Below are 12,567 nucleotides of genomic sequence, written 5' to 3'. Positions count from 1 at the left end.
TATTGTTTCCTGTTTAGTATTAAATTTATAATTGAGATCCATTTATTACATCGGTGATCCGTTTATTTGGCAATCGCCAATAGCAGTCAGCAGGGTTTAAGAACATTTGTTGTTCGACCTTTTAGTCAAATACGTTTTGTTAAACTATACTTTTTCACTTTTTTGGTCTTTAAGAAAATGTTGTTTGTTTTGCATGCACACGTAAAAAAATTGCGGTTTTTATCCAACGCAATCATAGCTTTGAACGTTGTTTTCAATTTAGACTTGTATATATATATATATATATATATATCCAAAGCTTGTTTTGTCGAGCGTAGGTGGTCGAGTGGTCTAGCGCGTCGAGCATAGTGAAAGGCGATTTGGTGTCACGATATCTCAGTAGAGTGAGTTCGAATCCAGGCCAAAGAAGAACAAAAAATTTGCTTCCGCAAATTTACAGATCTTACATTGTTGGGCTGTTATTTAGACGAATTATGTATAAAGAATTTGTTTTCAGCCTTGTATCACCATCACTGGTGATCCGATGGATAAAATCTGTCGTAGAGTTGTCACTGGTTCAGACGTACTTATTTATATATATATATTTAAGTGGTTTATACACTATTAATACGGGAAACGGGATGTGTTGGGGGAGATGGGAAAGTTAATCTTCTGTGGCGGATTTGTTTTACGTACGATGGAGCGTGACATTGTCTAAATACATACGGGTCCGCAGACTCTCCTTGTTATAATATAACGGTAAACAAGAATCTCATGAGAGGATTCGAACAAAGTAAAGATAAATGTTAACGCAGAATTATGTCCACATGCAGAAAAAAAGAGCTAGGACGATCTCTCATTTAGTATGCAACTATAACTAATGGCATACATAGTAAAAAGACAATAATGAGTGCAAATGTATATACGAACTATGAAACAAATAGGTCATAATTTAAAGATGACGTGCATATCGTATGAAACCAATAGCTTCACATCGTAAAAATTATATAAAATACAGTATGTATATATAAAATGCGTTTTAGCTAAATTTGGAACAAACACTTAAAAGTGCAATCTAATTAAAATATAGATCTCGGATTTCGTTATACTACGTTATACTACATGTAGTATATAACGTAGTATAACGAAATCCGAGATCTATATTTTAATTAGATTGACTTAAGTGATGACACTTGGTAAATCACACGTGCAAAAAAGGTCTAATTGGCATTTTGATTCATACACATATATTCATGATATTTTTTCTTGATAAATCCATAATTGGAATAGAAAGCAAAGTTGAGGATAGATTGTTCCATGAAGTTTACGTACCTGAATAATGAAAACTTTTCTTCATAAAATTAATTTTTGGTAGAGTCACAAAAACATTTTCATTAATGAGAATGGTAACTTTGATGAGATGATTTTAAAACAACCTGGAGTATGATTATCAATACATGTATACCCCCATTATACCTCTATGACATACAATTGTATTTTTATAGTAAGCTAGCCAAGTTGTTACATGTAATTAACATCAAAACAGATAATAACATCATGTTTTGCATTCAGAATTATTCTCGCTGCATTGAAGACCCATTGGTGGCCTTCGGCTGTTGTCTGCTCTATGGTCGGGTTGTTGTCTCTTTGACACATTCCCCATTTCCATTCTCAATTTTATTGCAGCGCTTTTTGCAGTGATGTTTTACTCCATATTACACATTAAGTATCAACTATAAGCAAACTAGTTTCATAATAATATATATAACAAGAGACCCTTGTATAAAGGGACGACCATTTGATTTTGTGGGGGTGAGAGGAGTATTTTGAAAATGAATATCCTTGCCTGGTTAGACCTGAAAATAAATAATCTTGCCAAAGACAAGATGAAAATGAATATATATAACACAAAATGCAGGATATCATTGCGTAGCAATTATAGATGAAATCAAATATATATATTCAATCCGCAATATAAAATGAAATAGAATATTAAACGGTGGCCCTCTTACAGATAATGTCTCAAACGATTTAACCAGTCTTCTACTTCTATCATATAGTGTATAAGTCATAAGACATAGACATAAAGCTTTATTTAAAGTAAGTATACATATGCAATACAATTATACAAACATAACGGCTCTGAAGAGCTTTTAAAACCGACAAAACAAAAGCACAACAAGCCTGAAAACATACATATCAAGTCAAGCACACATACAATTAAAAAAGATTAGTTAAGTAACTAAAATAAGCACAAAATAGCAGAAGCACTATAACTTAAGTTTACAAAAAAAATGTCATGTTGAAAACAAAGCAGTTATCTAAATACAATGAGTAACAAACAGAGTTAACTGGTTTTGTAGGCGAGACATTGTCATGAGCTGCCAGACCAAGAATTTATCAAGTTTTTGAATTTATTTAAAGATGATTACTTACGCAGCGCATATTTCACCTTGGAAAAATCTGTAGATATTTTTTTTGAAACTAAAGCATGTGTTTGCTCAGACCATGACAGAGAGTTATCGATAGTTATTTAAAGTAGCCTTTCAGACTTTACACAATCTAATTTTACATCATCAGTACTAGTATCAGTACAATATACTCAAGCGTGCAATATTTTTTTTATTATAATTACTATTAAGATGAATAACCGATTCATAGATTCTTCTCATTCATCTTTCATTCTGATGCCAATAACTAAAAATATTAAGATGTAAGAAACTAAAAAAAATATATATGTATCTATCGTTTACGGGATCAATGTAACCTTAGTATACATTAATTTACACCAATCAAAAATGTTGTTCTAAATATGTTCGGTTATCCTTAACGCACTAGTTTTCGGTTTATTGATAATCTTTCCTCCTTACGTTTGCGTTACGGTTACCAGTCGCCTGTTCGCGATGTCCTTTCTGCAAACAGAGCTGATTTCCCATGCAAGACAAGTCAAAACTCTGTACAAGGAAGCACTCAGACAGTTAGAAAGCAAATATTCAGAACATATTACTTACGGAAGGTTGAAATTCTTTGATATATAATGCTAACCTTAGTCTAGAAAAAATAAACCACACTTAACACCATGAACACTGCTCAAGGACAAACACAAAATGTTTTACTTAGCTACGATTACGATGAAAACTTGTTACGTTTAAGACCAATTGCCCAATTGCAAGATCGCGTTGGGCGCCCCTCGTTAGGAACTGATTAATTACAGAGCTCCAGATAAGCTGTGTATTTGCGTGATAACGCAATAAAAAAAAATTGAAAACCCAATTCAATTGACGATTGCAGCGTTCAAAAACCCAATTCATGCAAAGGAAAACCCAATTACATGTCAAAACCATGCGTTCTTAACCCTTCTAGTCGCTATCGTGTGCGTTATTTACCCTTATCTATTACATTGTCGTCGCGTAAATCTATTTTTGTAATATTTATGATTGGAAATGTCCTTTCGTTCTAAAAATAGAGCGTTACATCAAATACACATATTTCGATCTTCTCTGCATTTATCCAATTAGCATAAGTCATGTGATCATAATTATTTTCGTATTGATCAGGATTTATCGTTACACATAGCAATGAATTAAAACGAAAGTAAATTTTCGGTAAATATATTGAATAGGAGCATGTTTTCAGCTTCTTTTTGATAGCTGAAGGAAAATTATGATGATAACGAAACTCAGCTAGTGTTATCAGGAAGCGTCCGTTGGACGCACAGGTTCGTGCAATGTCGCATCCAGGGCTAGTATGCATGCCTGAACGAGAACATTAATTGTTACTGTTAGTACAACACGGGTTTGGTCTCCATATGACCATGATGACTAATCAGTGGTGCAAGAACTAAATCAGTCGGAACAGTGAAAGGCCAAATCAATTATATAGTTGAAAATCAATGGAAACCAAAAGTTTTAATAAGGGACAACTAAAGACCAGATTTATGTAAATAAAATTAAACAAAAACATTCAAGTATTATTTTAGTTTTAAAAGAGTAATTTTTTTTCTTCTTCATTTTAGTTGATGAGTGAACACACATATTCGTTTTGACTTACATGTTAATGTAGCTTGCCACTTTCTTTGTTTTTGGTCTAATTGTTCTTATGCTATAGATAGTTGTCTTATTGGCAAGTGCAGTACAACATTGTCATTTATTAATTTGATGTTGCAGGATTATTTAAATTGAATGTAGTTTCAGTCATTAACCCCCCCCCCCCCCCCCCCCAGTCATATCCTTAACCTGGTAGTTCTAGTCAAGGTTTTAAGGTGCATCTTAAATCAATTATGGGAATTTAAAGAAAAAGTAGGTCTGGCAAACAGTTGATAGGACTGGTAGACTGTCTTACAGGACACAATGTTCACAAATACTACATAAAAGTCTAAAAACTTAGCTACACCTACTCCAAACAAACTGACAGGTGATAGTATGTGCTCTAGAAAAGTAATTAGTTACTGTCCCACTAGTGACACCAGTTTATGTAAGTTGAGAGAAAATACAAAACGGTTTAAACTAGACACAAATTAAACGAACAATTGCTCGTACGGGTATAAACTAAATGAAACAGCTATCACATATATAATGAAAGAAACATATTTAAGATGGATGAACATCTCGGTTTGATGTAATTTCATTATAACAAACCTAAATCTTGTTGATGAAAAAACCCAATACATCATTGTACATTAAGGAGCTTGGTGGTGAAAAACTCAATTTGATATTTGCTTGAGGGGTGAATTAGAATTAATAATGCAATTGAAAAAACTTTTTCACTCAATTACATAAAATATGGTGGGTAAAAACCCCAATTTGTGAATTCTTATCTGGAGCTCTGTAATTACAAACATAACAATAATATTCTGTGGCGGATCCAGAAATTTTCATAAGAGGGGGCTCGCTCCAGTCATTCCCTATATAATCAACCAATATTTTTCCAGGGCCCCCTGAAAAACCCTCTAAATCCGCCTCTGATATTTCTGTCTACGGTTACATTGCGTTATTTAACTTATTGTTGCAGTCTGAACCAATTTTTTTTTTTTATCTTTTCCAACTACTAGTTCGAAGACCAATATTTCAACATTTTTGTCGAGCCTTCGACTTTTGTCGAAAAAGCGAGACATAGCGATCCTACATTCCGTCGGTGTCGTCGTCGTCGTCGTCGTCGGCGGCGTCCACAAATATTCACTCTGTGGTTAAAGTTTTTGAAATTTTAATAACTTTCTTAAACTATCCTGGATTTCTACCAAACTTGGACAGAAGCTTGTTTATGATCATAAGATAATATTCAAAAGTAAATTTTGTAAAAAAAAAATTCCATTTTTTCCGTATTTTACTTATAAATGGACTTAGTTTTTCTGCCAGGAAACATTACATTCACTCTGTGGTTAAAGTTTTTGAAATTTTAATAACTTTCTTAAACTATCCTGGATTTCTACCAAACTTGGAAAGAAGCTTGTTTATGATCATAAGATAGTATCCAGAAGTAAATTTTGTAAAAAAAAATTCCATTTTTTTCGTATTTTACTTATAAATGGACTTAGTTTTTCTGCCAGTTAACATTACATTCACTCTGTGGTTAAAGATTTTAAAATTTTAACAACTTTCTTAAACTATCCTGGATTTGTACCAAACTTGGACAGAAGCTTGTTTATGATTAAAAGCTAGTATCCAGAAGTAAATTTTGTAAAAAAAAAAATCCATTTTTTCCGTTTTTTACTTATAAATGGACTTAGTTTTTCTGCCAGTTAACATTACATTCACTCTGTGGTTAAAGTTTTTAAAATTTGAACAACTTTCTTAAACTATCCTGGATTTGTACCAAACTTAGACAGAAGCTTGTTTATGATTAAAAGCTAGTATCTAGAAGGAAATTTTGTTCCATTTTTTCCGTATTTTATTTAAAAATGGACTAAGTTTTTCTTCCAGTTAACATTACATACAGTCTGCAGTTTAAGTTTTTAAAACATTTATTAGATTCATAAACTATCCTGGATTTTTACCAAACTTGGACAGAAGCTACTTACAATCAAAAGATAGTATAGAGAGGAATATTTTTATTAATTTTTTTCCTCATTTTTGCTGAGCCTGTGATTAACAGCAAAAAGTAGGCGAGACACTGGGTTCCGCGGAACCCTTACGAATTTTTCTTATGTGTCTAACATGTCTTAACAAAATTTTGCAAAAACTTACTAGTCCGAATTAAATTTTACTTATCTGGGGCATTAGACTAGTGGCTAACCGTGTAGACTGTTGTTACGTCAATGCTAACTGCTGAACCGTAGCTCTTATGTCGTTATGATTTTGTTTTGACATAATGGCCCCTAAATTGTCAGAAAATATCATAAGGATCTAACAGCTACAGTTCCTCGGCTACATAAATGCAATTTTTTTTGATGTATGAACATTATAAATTAAAGTACAACTTGAAAACCCTTTTATTCTAAATTCATTCAATAATATAATATTACGTGGATATACATTGTATAGTTTTCTTAGAATAGAAACTTCTGCATATTCAGAATGTGCTTTTGTGGGCAGCAACCCATTAACCAAATTTATATTGGGAATCATCATGATCATATGGGAAATTAATAGATTTTAAAGCAGTTTTCAGATTAATGACCCCAAAAGAAGAGAATTAACCTCATAAACTTCTTTTTTGGTCATATCAGGCTGTGCTCAGTTTTTGGAGACAGAAACCATGTTGAATCAACTTTTTTGTGTACAATTATTTTAGCTTGAATGCTGCATAATTAAAACAACAGTGCAACTTGTATCATTAAACTTTGTCTAAGAATGCTTATATTTTACAGATTACTTTATCGCTATCAAGCAGTGTGTCTACGAGCTGAGTTTGATAAAAACAAGGATGAAAAAGATATTGTAAAATCAAGACAACTACTGAAAGATGGACGAACAAAAATGCTTGCAAATTGGCATACTGTACCATTAAAGTGTATGTATATTGTTAACTACAAGGTTTAGTTGTATCTTTAAACAAAAATTAATTTGGTTAGTGTTGGATTGTGGGAAAATGTCATAAAACTCTATTTTTGTCTATTAGTCTAGTAGTTTAAAACTGGTCTCGTTTTACAAACAAATCTGATGTTTTTTTTTAAAAAAAGTGGACATTAACAAATATCATTGATCCAAATTTTGTTGTAGTTCTTTTACAGTTTTTGTCCCTTCTTTATGAAAAATTAAATGTGAAAATAATATGTAATTGCTGTAAATATCCCTGTTTTAATGATATGCTTCACTTTTGCAAAGTCAAAATCATGAAAGTTTGAGTTATGTATGAAAAAATCTCTGATTTTGCAGCTTGATGCTATCACCATGATCACAGTGTTACTTTTAATTTGTCCTTTTAATGATTTTTTTCTCTCTTTATGATGTTTATATCAAGACTAATTGATTTCTACTGGAAACAAAATTTATTTAATACAGTGAGCCTATATTGCAGGTGAAAGTAATTATCTTTCTTTTTTTAACAGTTGCCCATGCACCAGGTGGAGCTGCATATGACAGAGTACCAGTGCAACCAGATGCTGTAAGTTTATAGGATTTTGTTACATGATTTGTCAAGAATGTAAACCTCATATATAGATATAAGAAGAAGTGGTATGAGTGCCAATGAGACAACTCTCCATCCAAGTCAAAATTTTCATGAATGTTTTATAGTCAGTGGGAATGTAACATTATGCCCTGGAGGAAAAATACTTTTCAATTATGTTTTTACTTTACCAATGACAAACCTATTTAATATTGACATACAAACTTGGTAATAATGATCATACAACTAGGTGAATGATTTTGTCAATTTTTATACGACCGCAAAAAATTTTGTGGTCGTATATTGGTATGACGTTGTCGTCGTCGTCGTCGTTGTCCGAAGACACATTGGTTTTCGCACTCTAACTTTAGTTTAAGTGAATGGATCTTTTTGAAATTTGACCATAAGGTTAAATACCACAAAAGGAAGGTTGGGATTGATTTTGGGGGTTATGGTACCAACAGTTAAGGAATTAGGGGCCAAAAAGGGGCCAAAAATAAGCATTTTCTAGTTTCCAGACAATAACTGTGGAACAGTGTATGGATCTCTCTGAAATTATACTACAAGTTTCCATACCACAAAGGGATGGTTAGGATTTGCTTTGGGGGGTTATGGCTCAAACCGTTTAGGAATTAGGGGCAAAAAAGGGGGAAAAACAAGGTTGTCCTGGTTAATGGACAAATACTTTAATACAAAACATAATTTAAAGCAGTGTAAGGGAGATAAATCAAATACATCATTGAAATTATCTCCCTTACACTGCTTTTAAAATATGTATAAAGTAATGGTCAATGAACAATAAAGATAATTTAAAACAGTGTAAGGGAGGTAATCCAAATACAACGTTTTGGTTACTTCCCTTACACTGCTTTTAAATTATGTTTAAAGAAATGCATATTTATAAAGGAAGACCAGTAAAAATATCTGCAAATGTTGCATCTTTTTTTTTTACAAAAAAATCCATATGAAAGATTTGACACTATATTTTTATTAATTCTATTATAAAATATATTAAGTTAGCACTATGGTAAATTTAAATGAGTAATTATGGTTGCCAACTCCATTGGAAATTTGAATTGAGATTATGACCATATCTTGAGGGAAAGAATTTTTTGGGGGAAAAAAGGGGGGGGGGGATAAAAAGAAATTGTGGGGGGGTCAATTTTTTCTCATTTCAGATTTCAGAAATTAAAAAGAATTATTCTTCAAATATTATTTTTTTTTCAAATTTCAAATATTGAAAAATTTCAAGAAGTAATCTTTAATTGCACAGTATGGTGCATTAGATTTGTAAAATCTTTGATCACATTTATTTATTTGTTATGCCAAATCTAACAGTGTATTTAGATTTTTTATTTTGGGTCCAGTTTTTAAATTGGTCTACATTAAGGTCCAAAGGGTCCAAAATTAAACTTTGTTTGATTTTAGCAAAAATTGAATATACATATACGAGGTTCTTTGATATGCTGAATCTAAACATGTATTTAGATTTTTGATTTTTGGCCCAGTTTTCAAGTTGGTCCAAATTGGGGTCCAAAATTAAACTTTGTTTGATTTCAACAAAAATTGAATATATGGGGTTCTTTGATATGCTGAATCTTACCATGTATTTAGATTTTTTATTTGTGGACCCCGTTATCAAATTGGTTCATATTGAGGTCAAAAAGGTCCAAAATTAAACTTTGTTTGATTTCATCTAAAATTGAATTATTGGGGTTCTTTGATATGCCAAATCTAACCGTGTATTTAGATTTTTAATTTTGGGTCCTGCTTTTTAAATTGGTCTACATTAAGGTCCAAAGGGTCCAAAATTAAACTTAGTTTGATTTTAACAAAAATTGAATTCTTGGGGTTCTTTGATATGCCAAATCTAAACATGTGTTTAGATTTTTGATTATGGGCCCAGTTTTCAAGTTGGTCCAAAATAGGGTCCAGTATTTAAACTTTGTTTGATTTCAACAAAAATTGAATATATGGGGTTCCTTGATATGCTGAATCTTAACATGTATTTAGATTTTTGATTATGGGCCCAGTTTTCAAGTTGGTCCAATTTGGGGTCCAAAATTAAACTTTGTTTGATTTCAACAAAAATTGAATATATGAGGTTCTTTGATATGCTGAATCTAACCATGTATTTAGATTTTTTATTTGTAGGCCCCGCTATCAAATTGGTTCATATTGAGGTCAAAAGGGTCCAAAATTAAACTTTGTTTGATTTCATCAAAAATTGAATTATTGGGGTTCTTTGATATGCCAAATCTAACCATGTTTTTAGATTTTTAATTTGGGTCCCGTTTTTTTAAATTGGTCTTCATTGAGGTCCAAAGGGTCCAAAATTAAACTTAGTTTGATTTTAACAAAAATTGAATTCTTGGGGTTCTTTGATATGCTGAATCTAAACATGTGTTTAGATTTTTGATTATGGGCCCAGTTTTCAAGTTTGTCCAAGTTGGGGTCCAAAATCAAACTTTGTTTGATTTCAACAAAAATTGAATATATGGGGTTCTTTGATATGCTGAATCTAACCATGAATTTAGAATTTTTTATTTGTGGGCCCCGCTATCAAATTGGTTCATATTGAGGTCAAAAGGCTCCAAAATTAAACTTTGTTTGATTTCATCAAAAATTGAATTATTGGGGTTCTTTGATATTCCAAATCTAACCATGTATTTAGATTTTTAATTTTAAGTCCTGTTTTTTAAATTTGTCTACATTAAGGTCCAAAGGGTCCAAAATTAAACTTAGTTTGATTTTAGCAAAAATTGAATTCTTGGGTTTCTTTGATATGTTGAATCTAAACATGTGTTTAGATTTTTGATTTTGGGGCCCAGTTTTCAAGTTTGTCCAAGTTGGGGTCCAAAATTAAACTTTGTTTGATTTTAACAAAAATTGAATATATGGGGTTCTTTGATATGCTGAATCTAACCATGTATTTTGATTTTGGACATTGGACCATAATAGGTAAATTAAAAAAATTCAAGTTCTTAGACCACATTCTTTCTGTGTCAGAAACCTATGCTGTATCAAATATTTAATAACAATCCAAATTCAGAGCTGTATCAAGCTAGAATGTTGTGTCCATACTTGCCCCAACTGTTCAGGGTTCGACCTCTGCGGTCGTATCAAGCTGCGCCCCAGCAAAGCATTTTATTTTAATGATAATATACGGTACATGTAGACAATAGTGGCTAGTTACAATTTAAGGGACAACAAATAAAAATTTAAAGGAAACTCAACATGCTGAAGCTAATTCCATATATTGAATACATGGAAATGTATAATACAGGCCAAAATTTGGGGATAGAGATGTGGCTAGACGAACTAGCCAATGAATAACATGTTCAGTCCACAAAATTTCAAGAAAGCTTTCAATATTACCTTACCCTATCATGTAATTATTCAATACCAAATATTTTACCTAGAGTAAACAATGTCAACTTAATAACCCTATTAATGGGAGATATTTAGGAATGACTCTGTCTCTCTGCTTGCTTATGTATCTTCAATCTTGTAAGCACAAATATTTCTGGAGCATCACATTGATATGAATATGCAATTTTATCAGTCATGGTCACAAAGCATTTTTATTATATGTTGCATAGGGTATAATGTTTTTGACCTGTCCATCAGTCTGTCTGTACATACAGCCAACAATTAGTCTTTAGTTTCCCCACTCTTACATTTGTTTGTCTCAACCATATATTATAAAACTTATACACAAGGCTTACCACCAAACACAGATCAAGTTCAAATTTGGGTGGCGTCACTTTAACCGTTCTTGAGTTATGTCCCTTTATTAATGGAAAAATTGCTAAATTTGTCGTTTCTACACACTTACTTTTGTTTTCCTTAATCAAATGCTATAAAACTTATACACAATGCTTATTACGACCAAACACAGATTCAGTTCAAATTTTGCTGACGTCACTTTCGCCGTTCTTTAGTTATGTCTGTATATTTTCAAGCGGGGACACATTCTTCATTTTATTTTCTAAGATTTATGCCAATTGAACTTGGAATTTTAAAGAATTTGAAATATACTACTGCAAAAGTTTGTCATCACAACTCCGATAATAAAGACTTTCTATGAAGATGTGCATATCAACAGGAAATTATGATTCAATTTTTTTTCTAAGTGTTATGCCCCTTTGAGCTTTGAATTTTTAAGAATTTAAATTATACTAGACAGTTTATCATCATAAATCCTCTGAAACCGCACATGAGAATTTCATGAAACTTTGTATTCAATGAGGACATTATATGTAGATGTACATATCCACAAGAAATTATTATCAGTTGACTTTTGTAGCAGTTATGAGTCTTTGAACTGGTGAGATTTTGTTTGCCCAGTGACAATGTGGAGTGTGGGGTATGTGAGTGTGCTCACAAAGGTTCTTTAATTTCAACTAAATAATCAGTTTTTGAGATGTGAAATTTTAGCGTCTTCTAATAATATTTATACTTTTTTCTTTTAGTTATTGGACATGTGGCATCCTAGGGAGAAGGCACTATACCCAGATTATTTTGCCAGACGTGATATAAGGAAAAGAGAATTTGTAGAAAGATGGGTAAAGAAGTATGGCGGCAATGCTACAGAACAGTCTTAATTATATATTTATAGAATACTGATTGAAGTATGCTGAGTACTTTTAAATTGTTTTGTGTTATGTAAAATAAAATCTTTATAGAAAATGGGTTCATTTAATTATATCTATGTGATATCTTTTTTATTATACCCCCGCTTTAAAAAAGGGGGGGGGGGGGGTATACTGTTTTACCTCTGTCTGTCCGTCCGTCCATCCCATGAATATTTTTCGTCGCATCTTTCTCAGGAACTACATTACAAGGATTTCTAAAATTTGGTTTATGGGGTTATATGAGTCAGCAATACCGTGTGATGTGTTTTCAGATTCATCCCTTAACAACTTCCTGTTTACCGAACACTTATATCATTTTACACATGACATCCAAGTTGAAAATTTTCGTCACATTTTCCTCAGGAACTACATTACAAGGATTTCTGAAATTTGGTTTCAGTGTTTA

At 32.0% G+C, this 12,567-nt stretch overlaps 1 protein-coding gene across 1 annotated transcript; it reads left to right on the top strand.

Moving 5' to 3' along the window:
- The first annotated feature begins 2,843 nt into the window (after nucleotides 1-2,843).
- Nucleotides 2,844-12,216, top strand: LOC127700728 (NADH dehydrogenase [ubiquinone] 1 beta subcomplex subunit 9-like). Its single transcript, XM_052204341.1, has 4 exons — nucleotides 2,844-2,995; nucleotides 6,785-6,927; nucleotides 7,466-7,521; nucleotides 12,000-12,216. The coding sequence occupies exons 1-4, from the start codon at nucleotides 2,883-2,885 to the stop codon at nucleotides 12,129-12,131; spliced, it is 444 nt and encodes a 147-aa protein (XP_052060301.1). The 5' UTR covers nucleotides 2,844-2,882; the 3' UTR covers nucleotides 12,132-12,216.
- Nucleotides 12,217-12,567: the final 351 nt, after the last annotated feature.

This window comes from Mytilus californianus, unplaced genomic scaffold, assembly GCF_021869535.1.
Source record: "Mytilus californianus isolate M0D057914Y unplaced genomic scaffold, xbMytCali1.0.p SCAF_5, whole genome shotgun sequence".
Lineage (NCBI taxonomy): Eukaryota > Metazoa > Mollusca > Bivalvia > Mytilida > Mytilidae > Mytilus > Mytilus californianus.
The sequence above is the reverse complement of the archived record's forward strand: the minus strand, read 5'-3'. Positions and strand labels throughout refer to the sequence as shown.

What these genes read in the sequence shown, in the direction of transcription:
- LOC127700728 (XM_052204341.1), top strand. Translation starts at nt 2,883, where the DNA reads ATGTCCTTTCTGCAAACAGAGCTGATTTCCCATGCAAGACAAGTCAAA. An exon ending in GAACATATTACTTACGGAAG is followed by an intron (nt 2,996 to 6,784) that starts GTTGAAATTCTT and finishes TATATTTTACAG; the next exon opens with ATTACTTTATCGCTATCAAG. An exon ending in TACCAGTGCAACCAGATGCT is followed by an intron (nt 7,522 to 11,999) that starts GTAAGTTTATAG and finishes TTTTTCTTTTAG; the next exon opens with TTATTGGACATGTGGCATCC.